At 46.0% G+C, this 26,515-nt stretch overlaps 2 protein-coding genes across 2 annotated transcripts; one reads left to right on the forward strand and one right to left on the reverse strand.

Annotated features, from left to right (window-relative positions):
* Positions 1-1,255: 1,255 nt before the first annotated feature.
* LOC132446272 (transmembrane protein 150A-like) lies at positions 1,256-18,416 on the forward strand. Its single transcript, XM_060036485.1, has 8 exons — positions 1,256-1,529; positions 2,009-2,101; positions 4,729-4,776; positions 6,026-6,112; positions 8,549-8,616; positions 11,439-11,566; positions 16,085-16,262; positions 16,985-18,416. Exons 2-8 carry the CDS (start codon positions 2,037-2,039, stop codon positions 17,326-17,328), a joined length of 918 nt encoding a protein of 305 aa, XP_059892468.1. The 5' UTR covers positions 1,256-1,529; positions 2,009-2,036; the 3' UTR covers positions 17,329-18,416.
* On the reverse strand, positions 18,417-25,826 carry LOC132446268 (S-adenosylmethionine synthase-like). Its single transcript, XM_060036481.1, has 9 exons — positions 25,463-25,826; positions 24,150-24,227; positions 23,650-23,772; positions 23,213-23,325; positions 22,408-22,551; positions 22,005-22,223; positions 20,888-21,070; positions 20,176-20,309; positions 18,417-19,619 (listed from the first exon to the last, which is right to left on the reverse strand). The coding sequence occupies exons 1-9, from the start codon at positions 25,545-25,547 to the stop codon at positions 19,517-19,519; spliced, it is 1,182 nt and encodes a 393-aa protein (XP_059892464.1). The 5' UTR covers positions 25,548-25,826; the 3' UTR covers positions 18,417-19,516.
* Between the last annotated feature and the right edge of the window lie 689 nt (positions 25,827-26,515).

Raw genomic sequence — 26,515 nt, forward strand, 5'->3', positions numbered from 1 at the left:
TGGTGTGTTGCAGAACTTGTGTACACCAGTAACCCCGATATGACACCTGACAATAAAAAGACTATGATGACCTCAGTTGTAAGGCTTTTAGAGAGTGATGGATGCCTTGGGGATGCGTTTAATCCCAAAGTTTGGTCTGTCATTTGAACTTCATGAAGTAGCCTAGTACAAATCTATGAACAATGAAAAAAACATAAGGTTTATTTAATGTATAGTTCTTAAAGTTCTTTAAATTGGCTAGGACATAGAGGCAACAGAGCAGAAGAGAACCACCAAGGCCTAATGTAATAATACAATTAAAGCAACGAGGTCATGTGTCGCCACCATGCGGCAAAAGTACAATGAAGAACGGTTCAAGTTGCACGAGACAACGCTACATCCCAATTTGTGTAGACGACGTGGCAGTGACGTCACCGTCACGTAACGGGAGAATAGTGGGAAAGCCGTCATTATTTTTCTCCCGCCAAACTGTCCACTCCTAATTGATTGCAGCTGTGGTGGGGCCGCGAGAAGCTGGCGCGGGCGGCCCGAGATGCACACGCGCTGCCACGTGAGAGCGATAAACCCCTCTCTCTCGCTCTCCCTTGAGAGGAAACGAGATCGTTGAGGATAGACCAGAAAGAACCAACATTTGCACACTGGACAATTGTTGGGAAACCCCTTTTCCAGGAATAAGACCAGTCAAGTACTAACGTAGTTTCCCTTCAATCACTTTAAACGGATTTAAAATGAGTATAATCTACAACTGAAGTGATCAGTGACAATGTTTTTTGTTAGACTTGATCTCTTTCTTTATTTGTCCCAAACACGCACATGCACGCGCTATATTTTGTTACGTTTGAACGCATAAAATATGCAATTCATTTTGAGTTAAAATTAACCTCATTCCCAAGGCGTTCTCATTCCACGACGGACCGCCTAGAAAAAGCTGTCCCAAATTAGCGTTATTGGTGAGAGGGAGAGAGAGGGCGGGAGTTAGAAGATATAGAGAGAGTGACTACAACCGATTTAGGGATATCCCTTTCCGTCACATTTTTCGGATATTGCTTGGTCCAAATTTCTTCAATACTCCATAGATATTCTCCTTGTTTTATTGCTATTTTTTGTGTTCTTGTTCTTCAAGATCCAATGACTGTAAATTGGAGTACACCGACCGGAAATTGCGTTACAGTAGACCGGGATAACGCTTCAATTCAGGATCCTCTCAGCCAAACATAGTTTAGTGGGAGGAGCATGGACTTCATTGCGGGATGTCCTCTCCGGGCATCTTCTACGTCAAGGAGTCAAAACAAACTTGGTGGAAACACCGTTGAAGTGAACGGTATAGATGTATACATATCATAACTTTTAGTAAAATGGCTAAAGTAATAAGTTGACGTTGAGAAGATGAATGAGTTTCCGGCGCAGGGGAGAGAAGATGGACGTTTAGTGCCTTTTAGAAACTTTTTCTTGGGTTTGGGGTAGCTGAGATGAAGCGCAGTGCTTAAGCACAGCTTTTTTTTCCTTATTTTTTTTTTTACCAGCAAAAGGTAGGATGAAACATTTAGCGGAACGCATTTCTAACATCATTTAGGTTATAACGTTTTTCGTGTCTACGTCATTTAAGAACTAACCCTAACGGCAGCAAGTTTCTTTATGCTCTTTTCTGTTTTATTGATGAATAAGTCCCATATGAATAAGCTTACACGCCAAATGAAACACCTAATGAAATAAAGTGTGTTTATTAAATCGTATTAAGTAGTTATTTGGTTATGTGTTACATGTAGGCTATTGAACTTACATAGTAATGGGGACTTGGTGTGCCTTTTGACATTTTGCACCAGTCCACCCCTATTCCTGGAAATAGTTATCCAATGGATATAATGAGTCATTCCAAAGTAGTGAAAAAGTAGACTGCTCATAACAAGTCGGCCTAATTCTCATGTATGTAGGCTCGTCTGTGGCTGTCATGTATGCTTATGTAAATTCAGGAAAAGTAAAGGTAATTGCTTGCTATGCTTGTTTTCAGTGGCCCGGGTTGACTGAAATAATTGAACATGTCACTGTGGATCATTCTTCCCATCAGTCTACCAGTCTTCATCCTAACAGGGATATGGGTTGTGTAAGTATTAAGAATTAATTAAAACGTCATAACCTCAAACATTTGTTTTTGTTATCCTTGTTTTAGTTATCAAGTCTGCAACAAGCAAGCCTGGTTTTAGACTTGCTTTGATGAATATATCCATTGGTCTGCCAGTCATACATGCGATCAAATCGTTTTGATGATCATTCTATGCTGACAATTCCACAGCTGTCAGCTCCAAACCTCTCTATTGCTCTTCAGTGAACCTCATCCGCGTTTCTTAGTCAGAGTTAAACTACATGCCCAAAGGGAGGAATGTAATGGAATGCCGATCTCTCCGAGGTTGTGTGGAGGAGTCAGAACCCTGAAGCCTAGCCCGTAGTATTATGTGTGACCTTTCGTCCATTTATTTCTGTCCGTCTATCTCGAACCCATGGCTATTCACATCTGTGAACGGAAATACAGAATACAAAAAATTGCTTTGCAATGCTTTGATGTAAATTGAGCATCTGTCAGTTTAAGCTCTTGTTCAAACAGGTGGCAGGACCGGGTGTCACTTAGGGATAGCCATTAGGAGTAACATTTGTATAGCAACTAAAATATAAGGTCCGTCCACTCCATGCACTAGAGTAGGTCAGCAATATATGATACTAGCCCCCTTATTTACACAAACCTGATTATACTTTGTTTAAAGAGGGTATGAAGAACATTATAACAGTCCACAATAAGTGATAAGGTAAGTGTTGTTACGGTTTGCGAGTGGCAGGCAAGCAGGTAGGACCCAGATGCAGACGGTTAGGGTAAACTGCACTTTATTTACGCCAAAAGGCTAAAGCAAGGAGCAAGGAGCAAGGGGCAAGGGAACGAAGAGAACACAGGTAACACGACTCAGGTACAAACCACAATGACAGCACCAGGAACAAAGGAAAGAGAAGGGTTTACGTAGCAAACACAAGAAACGCAACGAGGAACAGCTGAGACTCATCAGGGGAGGGAGCAGTAATCAACACAGGAGGGAAACACAGGGAAACACACCAAAACACGACACAAACCATGACAAGTGTAAGGTGATGACCTAGAGAGAGATTGCTAAGGTACCGCTTCTTGTGTTCATTGCATTTGCTGTATACAATTGTTTTCAATGTCAGCAGTTGATCATGGGTTTCAAACAAAAAAAACATTGACGATTACTATATAATATACCTATGCTTCTTTTATCAAACTAAATGTAACAATCACTGAAAATGTATTGACGCAATGAAGTTGTGCAAGTTTCACTACTTGACTAGTACTTGAAATACTATTATTACTATTTATAGTACAAATGCCTACTCCTCATTTAATGGCTATATGGGAAACCGTTAACTCTATTTAAAAATGGTACTATACACAATTTAGACTGTCATTTAGACTGTCGTTCTCACCTCGCATTTTGTTTTCTCTCTCTCTTTCTCTGTCTCTGTCTCTGTCTCTGTCTCTGTCTCTGTCTCTCTCTCTCTCTCTCTCTCTCTCTCTCTCTCTCTCTCCCTCTAATGCTGTCTCTGTTTCCTTTGCCTTCTTTCCTTAAGTTCCACCAGTGTGCTAAGCTTCATAATGGCTTTGATCACCAGGAAGCGTCTGGAGTGTTGAGACAGTGGGCACTATAATTTCTCACACTGGCTCACTAAAGTGTTGGCTGTCCGAGACAATTGGTGATAATGGCCTGTCAAGTCCTGGCCTGCCCTTACCCTTTCCGCTGGTTTGATTTAGACCTGCTCTGTACATTTATTAGAACCGGTCTTTGCTAAGAAACATTATATCAGTCAATGCCATCGTCAAGTCACCCCAAATTCATTTTTAAGGAAAAATAGAAAAACAGCCAAAGATGGAGCGACAGATTTGCAGTTTGTTATGTGAAGAACTGCGTTACAATTAAGTAACCTTCATCCTACATGTGGATCGTCTTGAGGGACAATGCTTCAGTTATTAACCAAATATCGTTATGAAGAAACTATTGGATATCTCAGGTCACATGACGGAGAATGGTTCTACAAAACATCATCACGCAATGATCAATGTGTTCTTTTCAAAATGATGTATAAACGTGTTTTCCTGAACTTTGTGTCATTGCTGGACATGAGGGCCAACATCTTTAATCCACTGTTCACTTGGTGGGAGGCTGACCCACTGAGACAGAACGTGGCCTTTCACCCATATTCAACAGTCTCTCGCTCACTATGTCATACACCGGCTCTCGACCACAATGCTTTTTTTAATATTAATGAGGCAAACTCGTTGTATCATTAGCCAACCTCGAAATTTTAGGCACCTCATAGTGGACGACCTCAAAGGGAAGCGGAAGATTTGTTCTCTTCATTTAATAGCAGAAGTTAAAACAAGTAAATAATCTTTTATGGCAAGTAATAACTGACAACTTTTTCAATAAATTGTCTTATCTCTTTTATCTTTTATAATTGAAACCCCTGCAGCACCAACATAGTCCGAAATAGTGTTTTTCGTTGAAAATGTACAGATGTGTACACTTTCACGCCATTTTCGGTTGTAAACGTGAATGTGCTATGTGTTGACTTTTGTATGTGTGTGTGTATGTATTGACTTTTCTTTAAGGTTTGTGATCAACATACTTCCCTTTCTTGGACTTACGCTTTTTTGTCTCCTCCCTACAGATACGCTATGGCCCTGTACAACCAGCATGTCTGCCCTTTGAATAACTGGTAAGGCACCCAACTCCCCCAACACTTTTCTTTGCTTTGGCCATTAATAATGTGGTCTTCTTGCTTTAGGGGAGGTCCAAAATGGCCGTTACACCTGCTTCTTTGGAGAAACTTGGTTTAGTTGCGTAAGAGAAGTAACCAAATTGCAGTCCTGCAGTCCCTCACAGTCCCTCCCTGGCGTAAACAAGTATAAAACGCAAGACATTGACGTTCCCAGCATACTTGGTACTGGGTGTAATAAGTATGCCCAGAAGTCTTTTTAAACATTCCACGCCGGGAGCAGTTACCTGCTGAAATCAGCAGTAAAGCTGTACGTCAATTCCAACTGCCAACAGTCTTAACCAGACTCTCACTGCCTCTGTGTGTTAGATCAAACAATAATCGTACAATGTCTGAGTGAAAACTAGCATAAAGAAACTAGCATACTCAAAATTAATAAATGCATTATGCACGTTATTCCTTACTGCAACATGAAAAACAACACCAACACAACTTTAGTGTTCATCTGCTCTTGATTCGGGTAAAGGTGTTTACGGCTAGGCTCATTGCATAATACGAGGGAATAGTTAGTCTTTTCTCCACCTAGATCCACACAGCCTCTTGCTGCATACTCCCAGTGCAGGGTTACAGTCTTAATTTAAACATGTGAAATCAGCAGGAGTGAAGGGTACAGATGGTGTTTAGTATGTGTACATATATCCAGAAAAAGAGAGTAGAAAAAAAGAGATAGTAGTCCGCAAAACTGCAAACAAGAAAGTTATTTTTTAACTTCAGCCTTTCTGTATGTTGAAGGTGAGGAACCTGACTGCTATGCAGAGGACAACCCTCTAGTCTTTAGTAAAACACATATTATTGACCTGATACATTCTTGCAGATGCTTCAGTGGTATGCGCAGAGTAAACAGAGATCATATCGCCTGCTAATCCAATTCACACGTCACATACCCAGTAGAAAAAACAAAGACACAGATTTGATATCTAAACTCAAGTCAACAGAATTTAAATGCATGGTTAATTTCTTACACTCATCTGCATCAATTTCTGAGGGTGCAGTTCATGCTGCTGACACATTAACCACCTTTCTAAACAAGCCTGTGAAACCATGCACGGTTGCTCTGTGCCAGTCAAAACCTTCCTCGGCCTAGGGACAAACAAATACCGAACTCTTGAGCACGTGCAGAGTGCAGGAACACAATGATTTATACGTTTATGCTAATCTGTGCTCTGCCCTTTTTTTTTTTCGCTCCCAGGCTGTACAATGATTCATGTGAGGAGCTGCTTCCACTGCAGAGAGGGCCGGTGCTCTGCTGTACTCTGGAGAACCTACCCCTTATCAGGTTTGTGTTGGACCCAGTGTTTCTCATTAGATGTTACTGGAGGTAGCATTTCTGGGAGTAGCATTTCTGGAAGTAGCATTTCTGGAAGTAGCATCTCTGGAAGTAGCATTTCAACAGGCTCATGGGCCTCATCGCATCAACACAATGTCAAGTCAGCGCATTGTTGATCTTTGTTCTAACCATTCTCTTACGTCAGAACCATGAATGATAATACATTTGTAACATGTTCATACGTACTGAATGTGCAGATAATCGGGAAGTACTCAAGTATTAACTTTGTATCTTAAACAGACCACAGCCTCACAGGGTTGGTTGCTCTGCTTTTACTGTATTCCAGTGAGTGTTTTTGTCCATGTATTTTCATTTATGATGAGTTATTTGTTTGTTCATGATATCTATTCCTCCCTGCTATTGACACTTTCAGCATGGCTACATAGTGGGACAGGTCAGCATATCTTGGCACATATTTTAAGTGAGGTGAGAGAGCAAATTTTGCGGAGAGTGGATATCTGAAAATGTTGTTTTATGTGTAGAAACGCATCTATTTAAAGCACACGTCACAAAAACAAAAACAACAACACGACCAAATCCTATTTCCAGAATAGCATTTCATGTTATATTCCTGTAGCCCCGAACGCTATCCGTGACTTGGCTCACCTCACGCACGGTATGTGGCACTAAAACCAGCTTTAAACCAGGGCTAATCACTACCTGCTAAAGCGGTCTGGGCGCCGGTCTGTTGTCAGTGGAGCTGGGGCGAGATAAGCCTGCACGTGTCTGAGCCCCAGCTCCTTGACTCTTGTGTCAGTGGGGGGTCGCAGACCCCTGTACTCGGACAGGAAGACAGCCTTTGTTTTGCCCAGAGGATCCTCTTGGAAACTTCCGCACACTGAGATGCAATGTAAACAAGACGTGTGACCCCCCTACACATACACACACATACATACACTAGTATACACACACACACACACACACACACACACACACACACACACACACACACACACACACACACACACACACACACACACACACACACACACACACACACACACACACACACACACACACACACACAAAAACGCACACCTGAACAGCTACACGCACACACAAACCTACAGACCTACATACAGACGCACACACACACACACACACACACACACACACACACACACCTACACACCTACACACCTACACACACACACACAAAGACACAACTTCAAACCTACACACACACACACACAAACACACACCTACACACCTACACACACACACACACACACACACACACACACACACACACACACACACACACACACACACACACACACACACACACACACACACACAGACCTACACACCTACACACACACTTCGTTTCCATATTTTGTTGTATTTCAGCAGATCCACTGCTGTATGCTGCATTTGGCCCAAAGCAATCTTAAATCCTGAATCATCCTTGGCTATGTTTCAAGTAGCAGGTTAGGATATGTTCGGCTTAAATCCAAACTCTGACCCAAGCAAGCGCTTTCCTGGATTGTCTGGATTTTCGGTTTCAGCCTTGGGAAACCAGTTCATGCAATCTTGGATAGGGTGAACCTAGAGCATGTGCGTTAATGGCAAGCTTCAAAATAAATCATCAAACTCTTGCTGAAGAGGTAATTGATAAGGGAATTCCCTGGATCTGATTGCTATGTGCGAGGTTTGCAGCAGCCTAGGGTTACAGCATGAGAGCTTCCCTGGACTGTTAAGTATAGAAACAGACGTACAGAAATTGCCTTATTAGGTTATGGTGTTCTGTATGGTTCTGTTCACGTTCTGTACACGTGACGCAGAACCTTAAATGCAAGCATTGGGGCAAAGACTCACGATGTAGAGAACCACAGTGGCTATTGAGCGCAGAAGTATAATTCAGCTTTGACTTTGCCATACTGTAAGACTGAGCAAGACCCCCCCCCCCCCCCCCCCCCACACACACACACACACTCACACACACACACACACACACACACACACACACACACACACACACACACACACACACACATACACACACAGCGTTACAGGCTAGTCAAATAACTGCCTATTGTCCGTGTTCAAGCTCTGTCGTAAAACGCTTGTCCTGGCCCCTGTCTCCCTCTGAGGCCCGTCTCTCTGTGGCCGTACATAATGCCGGGTCTCTGCCAACTGCTGCCACCTATTTAGTTTAGTTCCCTCTCTCTGTGTCCCGGGGCAACCTGGAGTAACGCAACAATGTACTCGGGGAGGAACGCGACCACAGGCCAAATTATTTCATGGCGGGATAGGAGGGAAGGGAGGAGGGAGGGAGGGAGGGAGGGGAGGGAGGGTTGGTGCCACTGAGCTACTTGGAAACTCCATATTCACTTCTATTCCCCCCCCCCCCCCCCCCTCCCCTGTTCTCTCTCTCTTTCACAGTAAGAGCGGGACCCTGCCTCCTGAGAGCTGCCTCTTCAGTCTCATATGCAGCACAGGGTCCTTCATGGGTATGTAGCTCCTCCGTGAATACAGCGGTTTAACACTCTCCCACATACTACCTGTGCTACGTAACGTTTACGCCGACGCGGTCAAACGGACACTTCACACGAACTCAGAACGCACACCGTTCTCTCCCGTCACTTCACCGTGACCGCAGCTTTTTTGCGTTCACACGGAGGTACCGAAGACACACGGCGCCTATAAACATTGTTCCTATATCAATGGGGCTCTTTATGCACCGAAGACCCCGGCCGTGTTGTTCCAGCTGTGGGCGGTGGCGACTGCAGCCAGCACTCTGTGCTCTGCAGGCTCTGCTACCACCCCACCCCTCCTCTCCTCTCTCCTCTTCTCTGCTTCTGCCCCAGTCTCCCCCCCCCCCCCCCCCCCCCCCCCCCCCCATCACAGAAAAAAAAATAAGGGCTACTCGGAAATGCCACTGCCCCGAAAAGGTACTTTTTTAAAACGTGCCCTGCTGCGTGCCTCCCATGACCCCCCCACCCCCTAAGGGCAGCAGGCTTCTGACCGCAAGCACGGAGGCTTTGGAGTTCCACTGTCTCTGTGGACAGCTTGGGCCGTCCCAGCACCACTGGGTTTCAACATTGGTCTATTTCGGGTGGTTTGCTCACGGGTCATCGGCCTCAGGGCCGCGTTTACATTGTTGTTTTTTTTATATTTGCTTTGGGAGTTTCGACATATGGTTTATTATGGTCGTCCTTCGAACGCCACTTGGAAATTGCCTTAGGAACGCAATGGGATTAGTGCATGTGAAGATATTTTGGGCCATTTTATGAAGATCCACACAGTAAATTTGTAAGTTGGATATTTTGAACTGAGGTGGGTGAGGCATTTCTCTGCTCTGACCAGTAGTGAGTCAGAGCAAGTTGCCATTAAAGTAACATTCAGTTCCTCCCACCTCCCAAACGCTGACGTGAAAGTCCACATCCAAGGGAAACACAACACGAGAAATCCCTCAGGAGGTGGTGGTAGTTTCCACAAAGTCAGTTAGTCCGCGTGGACTAGGAGATGGTGGCATTTCTTTTTATATGACTTGGCACGCAAGCAAAAACATTCAGCCAGTACTGAGAGCCGACTCTGATCGGTCCGGCCAAGTCACACCTGTTTCCTATAGAGTGTTCTCTGAAAACTTGAGCATTTCATGAGGCTATCAACCTGACTATCCTGCTAGACTGCTGCTGTTTTCTCCAAACCGCTCATCCTTCATACCTATTATGCAAATCTCTTCCAAGTGCTAGACTGCTGGTAATAGTTCTGTTCAGTTCTGTCCGCCGGCGGCTTTGATTCTCGTAACGGTTAGCAGATGATTTTATCCAAGCGTGCGGCCGACACATTGGCATCCTGTAAGGCATTAGTCACTCTTCCTAGGAATGACATGCCTCAAAACCTCCAAAATATTCAACGTTTTGAAAGGAGGTTTCAAACCCAAGCAATCAGGCAGACACATGTAGCTTTATTCAAATTATGTTATTATTCAGCCGAAGGTCAAGGGTCATTAAAAGGGTTACTACAAGGAAAGGTGAGGTAAAAGGTCATGATTACTCAACCTATTGGCTCTCTGTGAAGACGCACTTCGCCAAGGACATTCTTGTGTTGTTGTATATTTAGGTTTGACGCAGACAAGGCTCCCCTTGTTCTTACGATCCCACCCCTGTAAAAGGAGGGCTTGAATAATGTCGATCCTAACGAGAGAGTTTACTTCGAAGTGTTCCTCTGTATCGGGAAGTGAGGAAAAACGAACGCAAGAACCACAACGCCCGCGGACTACAAAGTAACTTAACGCGGGAGGCTGGGAGCTCTGTCGGTGTGTTGTAACCCAGAGCTCCAGGGCTAAAAAAATAGTTTCTCTTACGTTTTTTTCACCGATTCGCTAGAACCTCTGATGAGCCGATGCTCAGAACGGATGACGGGGTGGTTTTGTACACAGACAACATGGGGAGATAAACACCGCTTCTCGCTCGTCAGCAGAGCGATGAAGCCCAGATGTGCGACGGTGTCTGTTTATGCCGAAGCTGACACTCCTGGCCCCGGCCTCTGCTCAATAAATCGGACTGCTTGTTGAAACATGTCGCACACTGGTGCGGGTTCTGTCAATTTATCGCTGCCGAGCATATCGTCGCATTGCGAGATATTTTATTATCCTCTTGCAGCTAGAGGTGGGCTTTTGGATAGAAAGTGAAACATGAATAGAATGATTGTTTATATTTTACTTGCTGTTGGTTAATGTCTGTTATATGCTCAGCCCCACTGGCAGACTAGCATTAGTGTTGCAGTATTCATCACATGTACATTCATACTATATTTTAAAATAAAATATTAGGGTGACATCTAAACATCTAAAAAAGGGTCACCCCCTCAACAACCAGCTCTTGAGACTTTTTCATGCTGTCATGTACGCTGCTGTTATTTCTATTGACAATGTGAGAGACTATGCTTTGTATGTCTGCCTCCTCCTCACCACATATTTATTAGTATATATCTATACCAAATATACATATATAAGTATATAAATATGTGTATGTATGTGCCATTAGATGGACTCTTTCATCCACAGTGCCACAAGCCCAAAGCACACGGCGCGTGACCGCCATTTTTGTATTTTAAGGGATCAAAGCACAAGGGAATATAACATGGCTTCATTCTCCCTCCACACGTATACGTCCGAGTCTATTTCAGACACAACAACTCAAAGAAACGTTACAAGGTGTCTGTCCCTGCTCTCCGCAACGCCTGCTTGAATATATGCTTAGCGTGCCCTGCCCTGCCAATCCGGGCGGCCGCGTTGAGCCTCTGTGCGTGTCCCGTGTCCCTGCAGTGATGATGATTGGCCTGCTGCGCTACGCCCTGGTCATCGAGCGCCACCAGAACTGCGTGCTGAACACGGCCGGCCTCTGCACCTGCTGGGTGTGCGCCGCCGGCCTCCTCACCGCCGGGAACTTCCAGGTGAGCGACGCAACGCGGTTCAGAAGAACCGTCACAGACTGGGTCTCTCTTCTGTCTGTATCAGCTGCCAGCGGGGGGACGGGGACGTAATGGAAATAAAGTTGTTGATGGGGGGACCGGGGGGAGGGGGGGGGTGATGGACATAGAGGTAGGCGATGGACCCATGGATGCAACAGGAGCTGGTAAAGTCACGGTGACATGACTTCTCCACAATCCCTTCTGCTATGAATGTGTTGGTACCTAGTGATACAGCGCCGATACCTGGGAATCTACCCAGGTTGGGTTGCACACACAGATGTTGAGCAGACATATTTTCTGTATACACACGGCAGGTGAAGACCTAGCATTGCCATAACCAAGTGTTATTTAGAGACGTATAAACAATATATCTTGTGCAGTGTGCATGTCAGAAAGACAGAAAGAACGGCTGGAAAGGAGGCTAACCGATCAACGTTCTGGCCCATTGGTTCACCCCATTTCGTAGCGCTATCACGTGTGTGTGTGTGTGTGCTGATTCTGAGGAGAACCATCGTCGCAGAACAGACTGTTGGTGACTTGATTCTGCAGTCCAAAACAAGCAGCTCTATTACCAGCATCGTTATGCAGGAGCCAAACCATATTCCTTGACAACAATCGATGGCTATCTATCCCTGTGGTTTTCAATACTTCCAGCCATTGTAAATCACAATGGCTCTGTGTAGCGGGTCGTTTGATCTCCATCAACAAGTCCACTGTTACCCCAGGTGTGGGCTCAGAGCAGAAAGGGTGGTGCTGTTTAAAGTGTGTGTGTGTGTGTGTGTGTGTGTGTGTGTGTGTGTGTGTGTGTGTGTGTGTGTGTGTGTGTGTGTGTGTGTGTGTGTGTGTGTGTGTGTGTGTGTGCATGCGTGAGCGCATGTCTGAATTTGTGTGTCTGTATGTGTGTGTGTGGTCTGGATATGCTCAGTGTCATTAAACAACACACACACACACATACAGACACACACGTACACCCAGACGCACAAACCCCCGCATGCGCTCATGCACAAACACCGTCCCACGTCCCCGCTCTTTGTAGACCTTCCAACCTAATTCCTCTGACTGTTCTGTTTGGCAACACTCAAGCTTCTTCCTGGTCTCACAACATGGCTCTCTGCTTCTCCCTGGACCTTTTATGTCGCTCGCACTCAGTGGCCTCTGGCGAGTTCACTTTGAGGACAGGTTCTCTTGTCCTTAACTCTCTCTTTTTGTCTTTCTAGTCTCTCCCACTCTCTCTCTCTCTCTCTTCATCTCTCTCTGTCTCTCCCTCTCTCCCCTACTGACTTTCTCCCTCTCTTACTCTGTCGGTCTCTCTCTCTGTCTGTCTCTGGTGTCTAGTGGTTCCGTCTGGCTAAGGCCGAGCTAACAGACAGCACTGTACCTCATGGTGATGGATGGGGCGCGGCCTCCATCCAGCCCCCTTGTTTCTTGTAATGCGCTGTCAGGCAGCTATGTTCTGTGTCTCTGTTCCCTTCCAGTCGCCTGGAGTCAAAACGTCTGCATATAACATCCTATACCACGGCCTATGCACACAAACCCATAATTAGCTTTTTATTTGTAAATTGAATGGTTGCTGTTTTGAGCTGGGAGTTGGGCTGTGCAGTTGTGTATTGTAGTTGTGTTTATAGCAGAAGAAAGCAATGGCCTTCTGCCAGGAAAGCATTTTGGTGCAGCCGCTGAAACAAACATATGTATTTGATGGTTTAATATATGTGTGTGTGTGTGTGTGTGTGTGTGTGTGTGTGTGTGTGTGTGTGTGTGTGTGTGTGTGTGTGTGTGTGTGTGTGTGTGTGTGTGTGTGTGTGTGTGTGTGTGTGTGTGTGTGTGTGTGTGTGTGTGTTTGAGAGTGCGTATAAGTGTATGTATAAGTGTGTGATTCTTGCATGCAAATCCAGAATGACATGGAGTCCAGGGTGGGCCATACATGTACTCGCCACATGCCAGCACACGCATGTGTGTGAATACAGGGTAGTACTGTGTAGACATATAGCATGTCAAAGGCCTCTCTTGTCTTTCTCGTTCTCTTCGTGCCATGTGCTGCCTTACATTCCTTCAGGTTTTTGTCTGCACATGTTGGAAGACCGTATAGAAAAGGGGAATTTGTGTGTGTATGCATGTGTGTTTGGTTGATTGAGGTTAATTATCTACATACATATATGCGTACATATATGAGTACACATTTTGTGTGTGTGTGTGCGTGAGTGTCTGTGTTTGTGTGTGTGTGTGTGTGTCTGTTTGTTTGATTGGGTGTACGTGTGTTGGTGTGCATGTGTTTCTGTGGTTGTGTGTATGTACGTGAGTGTGTATGTGTGTGCATGCGTGCATGGCTTTATTTTTTACAATATACCCTCGTTTTACCAAGCAGTATATGTTTATTGCATTGCAATACTTCCTTTAAATGCATGAATTGTTTTAATTGTTAATGTCTGGACAGGTGGAGGTATTTATGGGTGGTGCAGGTGGGTGGGGTCACCTCTGCATTGTGGCTTCTGATTGGTCAGCAGAGACCCTCCGCCCTGGCTTTGGCAATGAAGGAAGTGGCACCTCCTTTTGGCCCTTCCTCTCCAGCCTAACACCAATGTTTACCTGCTGCTAAACATTGGAGGGACTTGACCCTCACAATACATACATGCATACACTGTGTATAGCACCCAGACACACCCACACATGCATACACAGACAAGCACACACCTAGACAAACACACCCACGCATACGTACACACAAGCACAGACACACATTCACCTGCATCTACACACACAAAAACACACACGCAGACACATACACACACCTACATCTACGCACACATGCACACACACATTCATATTCACCTACATCCACACACACACACACACACACACACACACACACACACACACACACACACACACACACACACACACACACACACACACACACACACACTCAGGTTGACACACACACAAACACACACATGTTTTTTTATAGCTGTTTACCCCTGAATTGGAACCAGCTTCCTGCAGGAGGGTTGTGAAGGAGTCATATGCAGGATGTTTTGATAAACATCCACGTGAAGAAAATGGTTGTTAAGTCAACTGGAATTACTGCTCTGTTAAAGTAGGTTAAGGCATGTTTAAGCTTACACAAGAACTCTGGCTCCAGCGTGTGCTTTCTTGGAATGTCCGGATTTTTCGAAAACAGCTTATTTCAACCTGGAGGAACGAGTTCACATAATCTTGGATAGGGTGTTCATGAAAAACCCGCGTTCATGACAGGCTTCAAAAGCAAAATCGATCAGGGAACTCCCTAAGCCATTGCTATGTACCAGGTTTGCTTCATCTAAGGCTCACAGCATCAGTCAACATGGTTACTGAACTGATATTAGTCTAAGTTTGGTGCTTTCTCTGAATTCTTACTTTCCAGGTTAGCATATCCGGTTATTACGCCTGGCTGCTTAATCATTAGCATGTCAAAAAATACATGAATAAATAAAAATGTCTTGATGTCATTGGTACCAAATACACGATTCCCCCTTTTCTCTCACATTTACTAATGATCAAATGAAACAAGATTAGATTGTGGTCATCTGGTCCCTCCTGCAACCCCCTTATGGCTCCCTAGATATCGATGCATGCAAACTCTCCTCCTTATTACACAGCGTTGTTAAACAGTCTATTCTGATTTACTTATTCATTTATTTATTTTTGTCAAATTATTTTTTTATTTATTAAGTAGCCGTGTAATAAGAGGGATAATGAACAGTGGGCCGGTCGTTATCTAGCTAAATAAACTCTGTCCAGCTTACTTTGACCTCACATGCAAGCAAACTCAGATAAATGAGTTAACACCCAGCGGTTTGACGATATATTAACCGGCAGCTTGGATGGATTGACTCTACCTGATGCATGAGAAGATTAGATAAACCAAGCTTTTTTCTTTGTTCTATTAGGGAGCTGTAATCATGCAGAGAGGGGGCACCTTGACTTTGTACCTAAAATCCATCATCAAGTGTTCATATGTTGTTGACATATTGTGTTTTTGCGGACCGGTTACCCAGTGCAGGTCATATGGGGTCATGGTGACCGTCGTCACCTTGGCAACCACGGTGCCGCCTTTGCCCACTTTGGTGTTTTGGTCAAATGTCACACCGCAATTATATCCTTCTGCAGTTGTAAAGAGAGAGAGAGAGAGAGGGACCGTACGTTTCAGGGGGGTTCAGCAGGGTAGAGATGCTGTCATTGGTCAGAAATAAGCTGGGAGTTGTAAATTGTCCCATACAGAGGCAGGGGCAGTCAACGGGAACAGACACTTTCACAGTGCATTAACGGCACAGAAAACGCCAGAGGATATACTCAAATAATAGCTCTCAAATCTACATACAGCCCCTTTAATATGCATCATGTGTTTGTTATTATTTCCGCAAACATGTGTAGATATATGAGTAGTAAAATTGGAGAGAAAAAATAATGTAATTATAAAATGTGTGTGTGTGTGTGTGCGTCCCACCCTCTCGGTCCTATCTCCAGCTGGACTACGCCAAGGTGCTGCACTATGTGGGGGCCGGTGTGGCGTTCACCTGCAGCATGGTGTTTGTGAGCCTCCAGACGGCTCTGACCTACCGCTTGGCTAAGACCCAGCACGAGTACCTCCTGGGACACATGCGTCTGACCATGTCCCTCCTCACCTTCATGGCCCTGGTTCTCGGTATCCTTTGACACACGCGCTGCTCCCATACTGCTCTGTTTGTATGTGGGAGGATGGAGGATGAGAGTTTAAAGGTGGGGTGAACCCACGTTTTAAGCAGGAGAACTTCCGCGGACAGCGGACCCAAACAGAACTGTACAAGAGTGATCATGGGGTGGAGCACCCTTTAAACTGAGGCCTCTGAAGCCCATGTCTGCAACTGTGCTAAAGGGCGATATACAGTGAGGTTTTTTGTTTACTGAGTGGCTCAGCCCCTTTTAATAGATAACATTATCTGGACAATGTCTGGCCTGGGAGACCGTCAAGTGGCACGCTGTGTCTCTAGCTTTGTGTTTAGTACTATGATTCATCTCCCCTCTGCCGGGCCACATAGAGCGATGCATTCTGTGTTTTGTTCTATTAGGGTGTGTTTATCTTGGTGTGATTGTGTGTGTGTGTGTGTTCAAAGAGAGGGTTCTTTGTCTTTCTCTCTTTCAAACTCTCCTTTTCCCTGTCTTTCTCTCACTCTCTCTCTCCCTCTGTCTTTGAGTCTGTCTCACTCTGCCTTGCCTTTTCTCTCATTCTCTTATTTTCTCTCTCTCTCTCTCTCTCTCTCTCTCTCTCTCTCTCTCTCTCTCTCTCTCTCTCTCTCTCTCTCTCTCTCTCTCGTTCTCCCTTTCACATGCCCCCCCCCCACCACTACCACATGTCCCAGTCGTTCTCCTTCACCCAGTCTCTTCCAGGCGGGGGGTTCTTCTGCGTGGAGGCCAGCTTCGCGCTGCAGCACATCTCGGCCATCCTGGAGTGGGTGTTCTGCATGCTCGTCATGCTCTTCTACGGCACCTTCGCCTTCGAGTTCTCCGCCATGTCCGCCAACACCCTGGTGGTGCTGTCCCGGGGGGGCGGGGCCTCCTCATCCCCCTTCCCCGACCCCGTCCTCCACCACAAGATGGAGGCGTCGCCGGCCGGCTGCTACCCGGCCGACAGCCTGGCCATGCTGTACTCGGAGTGTGGCGGCGGCGGCGGGGACATGACGTCGCAGCACGTCACGCAGAAGCTGTCCGGTGGGGGCGCCGGGGGGGACTGACGGACGGGTTGTGTGTGTGCGTGTGTGTGTGTGTGCGTGTGTGTGTGTGTGTGTGTGTGTGTGTGTGTGTGTGTGTGTGTGTGTGTGGCGGAGGGGGGCGACGGAAGACAAGCCAACAGCTGTTTGACCGCGTCGTGTGTTTTTTACACACGGCGTGCAACCGTGTAGTGCCAGCGCGAGAAACGAGAGAGAGAGAAAAGTCTCGGCGTTCGCTTTGATGCCTGGTTATGTAACGGTTCCCTTTTTATACATGGCCAACCCCCCCCGTTGCGCTCCATGCGATGCGGTTTCCTGAAACGTGCCTTGGATGTGTGTTCCTCGCTCGGCACAACGTCGCGGGGGGGGGGGGGGGGGGGGCGCTTTCGCCTGTTCGTTTGTTTGGTTATTTTTTCTCCTTCAGCGTTTGGTGTTTCAGACAACCAAGGCCAGCATTGTTTGCTCTCAGGAAAAATCTGTTACATCACCAGCGTTATACACTACATCGAGGTAGAACCGCTGGAAGAACCTCAAGACAATAGAGGGATTGTTTTTTTTCTACCAAGTATTGTGTGCTGTTTGAAAAGCTGATTCCCTTTTTTCTTTGTTTTTTTAAAAGGGGCAGAATTTAGAGATGGGGGGGGGGGGCATGTCGTTTACGGGATGCTCGACCAAAACTAAGTAGCAGCAGCTTCAATGCGCTTTGCGTCCACCGCGATCTGATGTAATCAGACAAAGCTACCGCTGCCAAGCCTCGTTCTCCCAGACCTCCCAGTGGAAAAGCTAAGAGACTCTTGTTGAACTGTTGTGTGACCACACAGCCAATGCAAAAAACCATGCAACTCGTAACACAGGGCAGGCCTTCAGGGGGCATCGCTGGAGGACTTAGCCTCGCCCCACCGCCTGACCCGGGTCGTTCTGTACTGGGAGCGGCGGTCTGGCCACCAGCTTCTCTGTGGAGCCAAAAAAAAAGGGACCAAAATAGAGTACAATTTGTGTGTTGTATGTTATCATTCCCAACTGCATTCCAAAGGAATATAGATCTATAAATATATATATATTTTACTGTTACCATAACTGCTTGAAATAAATAAAAACGAAAATCCAAAATGTTTTCTTTTTATTGTTTTTATTGTTTTTCGTTTTATTGTTCAAAAAGCCTATGTACACGATTTCTCAGGTCAGTTAATACATTGGGATGAGAGTTATATAATGTGTTCAGCATTCTGAGCCATGAAAGAGATGGAGAGAGAGCGCGAGAATGAGAGAAAGATGACTGAGTTCATAAATGTGCTTATCGTAGCTGGAAGCAAGAGCACCCTGAAACTAGGAAGTGTTGTTTCCTCATAAACATTCTCACATAGTCTTCTCTTTACAGGCTTTCTTTGGAAATCAATGAGGTTGTTAACACTTCTTGCCAAATACATTTTCACCACAAACAGACTTTAAGCAATTTGGGTATAAGTAGCATTAGACTGTGGAGGTGGTTCCTATTAAGAAAATGCAAAGCTCTTAAGGATGAGGAAAACATTTGTATTCAAAGCATATGTATCAGCATGTTAGATTATGGAAGATTTTTAATACTTAGGGATGTATAAACACTATAGCTTTTAAATCCAATACCCTTAGAGCAAAGTTAAAATAAATTTTTCAACCAAAAAATATTATTTGAAACAATGTCAAAATGAATCATCTTAAATCTTGTATTGTACATAGTATTGTTTTATATATTAAGACCTTATGATGCTTACTCTTCAACATATGGCTCTTCTAGCGTAACATTTGGTCATTGGCTTAATACTGCAAGGCTCTTGCCACAGATTAGTCGCACATAAAGTTGATACCTAAATGAGAAAATGTTTTTTAGACATTATACAATGGCAAAGAACAATAACTAATTTACTAGACTGGCAGCTCTGATAACCATTCAGTAAGAATCTCGACCAATGAGTCATTGAGAACCCTCCAACTCCACTCCTTCTGTCCAATGAGTACGCTTTACTCCGGGATCGAAAACGCAAACACCTTTCAGGGGAAAGCTGCATGATTAACAGGTTCCACGTGGGCGGCTTGGCCTGGTTAGCCAGCCTGACACTCCATCGCACACACAGGCACACTTGAATGCATAAGTGCACGTGAATGCATACTCTCACAGACATACACACATACACACAGACACACACACACACGCAGACACGCACAAACACAGTGCTCAGTAGTTGAGCTCCTTGGGAACCTCCCAGGGGAAGCCCTTCCGGCCGAAGTGGCCGTAGCAGGCGGTTCTCTGGTAGATAGGTCTCTTCAGGTCCAGGTCTCTGTTGATCCAAGAACCCCCGCACCCGTCCGTTAATGTTTCACTCTTCCTCTGTTATTCGTACAGCTGATCACAGTGGACTCACTCAAAGCCTGATGCACTCCCAGTGGTTTCAGTGTTACTAAAGCACTGACTGACCCATCGGAGAATAATGCTGGCTCTGTTTAACTGGGTTGCCCCCCCCCCCCCACACACACACACACACACACACACACACACACTTGATGGCTACCAGCTTGCTCACTGGCCAGGACCTCTTCACCCTGGCCATAGCTTGCCATCTATTTAATTTGACTTTAAATGTATTCTTGTATTATTGCCATTATGTATGTACTTCTACCCATCCCAGGAAGGAGGGATCCCCCGCTCTGCGTTCTTTGTCATGGTTTCTTCCTTGATAGTTATTTCATGTTTTCATTGGGGTCTAGGGTTGGGGTCCCCAATATATGTCCGGGAAAGCCCTTTGAGACTGTAACTGTGATTAAGGGCCATAGAAATACATTTAACTTGACTTGACTACGACTGCTTCTCCCCATCTGTCAAAACGTAGGCCTCACCTCACGATGATGCCAGGTCGGAGGTCAAAGTTTTGATTGACGATCTGTAGCAGTTGCTTCTCGTTCCTCTGGGAGGAGCCGTAGGTGAACAGCGATACGGACAAAGGATGGGCCACTCCGATGGCGTACGCTACCTGGGAACAACACGTGAGGGCCTACATCAGCCAAAAGGTCTTCACATGACGTAACAACGTATTGATATACATATATATAGATAATAATAAATTAGTTCAAATAGTTATTATGGTTACACTTTAATTAACCAAGAATGAACATTTGCTATACAGTCATAAATATTAACCATGTTAATTCACAGTTAACTAATGGTTAATGGTTAATCATTTAATGATGGTCATCACGTTAACTAAGATAATGGTGTTCACATTACTATGGTATCCGTTCATGCATTATTTAACCCTGACCCTAACTCTTGTCACCCTAACCCCTATGCATATGCTATAGAATAATGTTTATAACTGGATTATTATCTTGATTGTAAAGTATAACTGTTATTATTTTAGTGTCTGTTTTAATTTGTTGATGTCTTTCTATACAGACAGGCCTCAAGAAGACTGGGGATGTTCTTTAGGTAATACTTGACTGCCGACTGATCTTCCAGCAAGTCATTTAAACAGCCCTCACATCCTGCATCCAAGCTACATTTCCCAGCAGCGTGGATATCGTGTGCCCTGGTCTGCAGGTGAAGCCTCACCTGCACCAGCACCCTGCGGCAGAGCTTGGCCTTCACCAGGGACATGGCCACCCAGCGGGCTGCGTAGGCTGCCGAGCGGTCCACCTTGGTGTAGTCCTTCCCCGAGAAGGCCCCGCCCCCGTGGGCCCCCCAGCCGCCGTACGTGTCCACGATGATCTTCCTCCCGGTCACACCGGCGTCCCCCTGCCCCGCCGGACAGACACACAGACACACAGACACACAGACACACAGACACACAGACACACAGACACACAGACACACACACAGACACACAGACAGACACACAGACACACAGACACACAGAGAACGACGTGAGGATGGGGAAACATGCATACACGCAGATTTTTGGGTGCATTTTTTTTTTAAGGGTTTTTTAAGTTATCCTACATGATCCACTTTCGTCACTTGTTTATGCGTGTAACTATGGCGACGCAATGCAAGATCATCATCATTGTAACATTGTTACACATTGTTTACGACAAAATGGTATATTCACCCAAAAACGGTTTAATTTCACAACAGCTTTGTCATGAACATTGATCGATTGTTGATAGATTTACAGAGAAAAAGTACATTCAAAAACCATGATAAGAGAACTGATTCTTGATTCTCATGACTCACTGGTCTCTTCTTAAGAATGACCCCTAGGTTTCATACCTGTCATAGCCACAGCTGTGATGCTGTGTGTTCTCCCCCTGTGTCTGCCACACCCCCTGTCTGTCTCTGTGCTGTGCCTGCCACACCTCCACTGGTCACACCTGGCCTGCATCAGCTCATCAACTCCCCTTCAAATACACCTGGTTTCCCTGCAGTCGTCGCCAGATCATACTGCGAACTTCAGTGGTAGATATTCGTAAATGGCTCCAGTATTCACACTCGCACTCATTCTCCTGTTTAAATCTTGTGTCTCACCTTTGTTTCCTTTTGCCCATAGCTTTGTGGATCAACAACTCCAGCGTTCCTGCTTCACTCCCTCCAGCCTGTAGCTCCCCACTCTCCAACCTGCCCCCGGCCTCACCCCTGGTCTGCTCCAAATAAACCCGTTCATCACTCCAACTCCAGCCCTGCCCTCTGTGCTCTGCTCTTGGGTCCAGCAGCTATTGAACCCTAACGGTACCTGCGGGCCGCCGATGACGAAGCGCCCACTGGGCTGCAGGTGGTAGATGGTGTCCTCGTCCAGGTACTGGGCGGGGACCACGGCCTTGATGACCTTCTCCTTCAGCACCGCCTTCTGCTCCTCCAGCTCGATGAAGTCGTCGTGCTGCACCGACACCACCACCGTGTGCACCCGCCGGGGGATCACCGCGCCGTTGTCCTGGTCGTAGTGCACCGTCACCTGGGGAGGGCGAGAGGTGGAGGTGGGGGTGGGGGAGGAAGAGGAGGTGTAGGAGGAGGAGGGGGTGGTTGTGGAGGAGGAGATGGAGGAGGAGGAGGACAATGAGCAAAGGGAAGGCAACTGTTGTCGGCCACAGTCAGTATCTTAACCTACAGCCCAGATGAGGAGAGAGGGGCGTGCCTACCTGTGTCTTGGAGTCCGGGCGCAGCCAGGGCACCTCGCCGCTCCGCCTCAGCTCGGCCATCTTGGCGTTGAGACGGTGGGCCAGGACGATGGTGAGCGGCATGCACTCCTCCGTCTCGTCCGTGGCGTAGCCGAACATCAGACCCTGCCGGCCCCCGCCACACTCTGGGTTAGTCTCACAGTAATGCATTAAAGGTGCTGTAGGTGAGATTGAGGAGCCGGTATTTGAGTGTCACGTGTTAGAAATGGCACAGCCGGCTGCTAGTGAGGGAAATGCACTGAGAGAATATCCACTTTGTGTGGCCTGCTTCTGCCTCTGCAGGAGATAATTTCGATTTTTAGAAAGCTCCCAGGTCTCTTTCTGGACAATCAGGGCATTTCTTCTGGGATGGGTTAAGGGAAACCATCTCGCCTGTCAATCATGTGTAACGTAAAAAATCACAGTGGAAGAGAAACTTGGGGAGGAAGGGAGCAGAGAGAGAGCGGATTTCTTTTGGGTTGTTATAATCTTGCTCTGTTTGACTCTTTCCTGCTCTCTAACAACCATGACTACAGTAAAACATTGGCAGAAAAACACTGAAATTACTTACTGATGATTGTGATTATTCTGCTTTGGACTACAGCACCTAACACACACCTATGTAGTCAATAGCACAAGGGACGAATGGGGGAGCGGAGTCTTTTAGGGTGAATCCCGCCTGTCCAAAAGTTACTGGGTTCAATTCCCTGTGTCTGACTTAGATTGCTGCTATCCACTGGAGTCCATGTTTGCTGTATGAAGTTGTACCAGTATGGGTTAACAGTACCTGGTCCCCTGCTCCAATGTCATCCTCCAGGCGGTCCATATGCACGCCCTGAGCGATGTCCGGGGACTGTTGCTCCAACGCCACCAGAACGTTACACGTCTTGTAGTCGAAGCCTGAGAGGGCGGGGAATACATCTTTATAGACGCTAGAATGATGGCGCACATCATGGGTACACTGGAATGAAGGTTCATTTAAAACAAGGATTTTGATAGTGGTAATTATGTTTATAATAAAAGACAAATTAAAATAATACAATGTCATTAAAATGCTGTTGACAATCGAACTAATAGATAATATAATACATTTGAGGGAACACAATCTATTTAAAAAGTACATTTCAAATGTCATTCTGAAACTTTATTCAATTACGCACGCACGCACGCACAGATAATCCATGGCCCGCCAGACAATAGTCTGTGGCCCTCGTGTCTTGTTACCTTTGTCCGAGTTGTCGTATCCGATGTGTTGGATGGTATCTCGCACCACCTTCTGGTAGTCTACGCTGGCGCGGGATGTGATCTCTCCACAGAGCAGCACCATGCCAGTCTTGCACACCGTCTCTGTTTTCGCCCCGGTTAATAACGACAGTCAACTCAACACAGGTATTCTGGAGCACAGTTGTATCGCTATAAATTCGGTGTAAAATTCGTTTTGGATTCACATTAGATATGCTGCTGGGTTTTTCTTTTAAGCACTTTAGAATATTTACTAGAAAAATACTTTTCAGTACATATAATTGATTTCTTTTTATTAAGAACGAAAAGTCCCTGTCCTTAATGCGTGCTGTAAATGCAATATTATTATTCATAGTACAATAAATATTTGGAATTGTGGACTGTGTTAAGGCCTTATATTAATTAAAATATTCATCCAACGTCTTCCGTTAAAGCGAGAGCATTGTCTCTGCTGCCCTCTACTGGAGGACATCCCGACTCACCGCAGGCCACCTTGGCATCTGGGTCCTGCTTCAGATGAGCGTCCAACACTGCGTCACTGATCTGGTCACATATCTTATCTAAAAAAAACAAGAAGTGTGTGTGATTATATCATAACAGCTCAGTAGTTTAATATTGTTTCACGAGGTGTTTGGCCAAACAGTGCAGAAATCAGAAGGGGTCGCTTGCATCCTCCCCCCTACTTTTACTGAACATATCGATGACCGCGAGTGGAGCTATGAAGTATCATGTTTCCCAAGCGTCCACTACCATCTAACTCTACTACTCCTGGCTCCTACTGGAAGCTACAGTGCCTAAGAATAGCAGAGTGGTTGGCAGGACGGACCAAAGTTTGTATGTGGTCTGTGAGACGCAAAGCTATAAGTATCTGTTATCAAAAACACACACATGAGGACTTTACTACCCACGTTGAAAATACAGCATGTTATACCCCCCCATCTCATGATTTCACTACGGAATTCTGTGAATTATTAACTGTGTGTCTTTGCATTTCTGCACCTGCATAGTTGTGTGTATGCATACGTTCATGAGTGAGTGGCTTATCTGAGGTGTGTGTGTGTGTGTGTGTGTGTGTGTGTGTGTGTGTGTGTGTGTGTGTGTGTGTGTGGCTATATTGGTAGTGCACGGAACAGTGCCTATGTGCATACGTTTGACCAATTCAAAAATAGTCTTTGTTGCCCATGTGTTGCATGTGGAGTAAGGCATGCAGCCAGGAGGTGCTTCACAGATCAATTATGACCTATCACAACCCTGCAGCTAAATCCCCAGCGGCTGATGACTGTGTTTGTGAACGCAAACACATAAAGCTGGATCGCATCCACTTTGTTGCTAACTTTTCTGGCTCCCCAAGGCAATTGTGGTTGTGTTTGTCTATAAAATGTGTCAGTCAATCAATGTTTTACACCTGACACTCCACATAGCCTTTACAGCACAACAACAGACGTTCAATTATGGGCTACATCCCAAGCTACAGTGATAGCTCGCCTTAGTAAGCAAGCCTAACCTTACCCTAACCTCCCACGCTCTCCTCTCCTGCATCTTCTCACCCCCATGCATAATCTGCTTTATGATGCGAAAACACCCTTTTTTTTCCCCAGGAACACACCTCTTGCATAGCCCCAATTCTAGGATCCCCTCTCTGTTCAGCAGAGCAGCAGTATCCCAGCAGAATTCCAATTCACATTCCCTTCGTTGTGCAATTCTCAACCACCAAACCCCCCGCATTCCTCTGTGGGTGCCCCCCAGCCCACGCTGGAGAGCGGCGACACCACCCCGAGGAGGGTCCCGTACTCACCGGGGTGCCCCTCTCCCACCGACTCGGACGTAAACATGAAGGACCCGTCGCCATCCTTGCACGGCTCTTCCAAAGTCCCATTCATCGTGCGGCCCCCCTGTTGCACTCAAAAAGTCTGTCCGCAACAACGAAGTCAGAAGCTCAGGCTGAGCGGTTTAAAGGAGGAATAACGTGCAACCTGGTTGAGGGAGGGCTGGTCGTAGAAGCCCCAACTAGACACAGGATATCAAGGCAAGCGTGTAATCTCAAAAGTGTTTGGACCCGGTGCCCTTAAAACACTTTGGTAAGGCACATTCTTAAACGCACACGCACACGCACACACATGCGTGCACATGCAGGGGGAGGGGAGCTCATGTGAACCAGTGGATTAGACCATTCAGAGGGGAAAATGGAGGGGAGGGGGTGCAGAACAGGGGGTGCAGAGGGGAGGGAGGCAGAGTGGGAGGGATTCAACCTTTTTCCTGGACAAAACTTTCTTTGGGCGGAAGGACAACTCGATCTGCATGTGCTCTTCACCGGTTGGAAGTCATTAAGGTTGGATCCCCAACCACTCCTAGTCGAAAGATATTCCGCTGAGACCATGCAGAATGGAGTCACTCCCTTTTGCATGGTCTTTGTCTGCTTGTAGCTACACTGGGCCCCTCTGTTTCCTGTTGGCGTGTCCGGTGCTAAATACACAGATCCCTGCACATCATGGATTCCCTCACTATCTGGCAATGAACTGTTGATAGGCAGTCCAATTGGGGGAGATACAGTGTCTGTTGATCAAACAAAACATATGGAATAGTCTGCCACCTGTAATCAGGGAAGCTGACTCTGTCTAGCTATTCAAAGCAAAGCTGAAAACATACCCCTACAGCCTATTGTTTGGAACATAGGGGTGCCAAAACGATGCTGATGTCGGGAATGATATCAAATGTGTGGCGGTGTCTGTCTGATCATGATAATGTTTCTGTTTCTGACTGTATCGATGTGCGACTGTTTGTGCTTGTCTGTGCTGTTACTATATTAGCAGCAGTCTATATTTCCAGTGCACTTGGCACGCTCTCTGTT

The sequence above is a fragment of the Gadus macrocephalus genome, chromosome 18 (assembly GCF_031168955.1).
Source record: "Gadus macrocephalus chromosome 18, ASM3116895v1".
Classification (NCBI taxonomy): domain Eukaryota; kingdom Metazoa; phylum Chordata; class Actinopteri; order Gadiformes; family Gadidae; genus Gadus; species Gadus macrocephalus.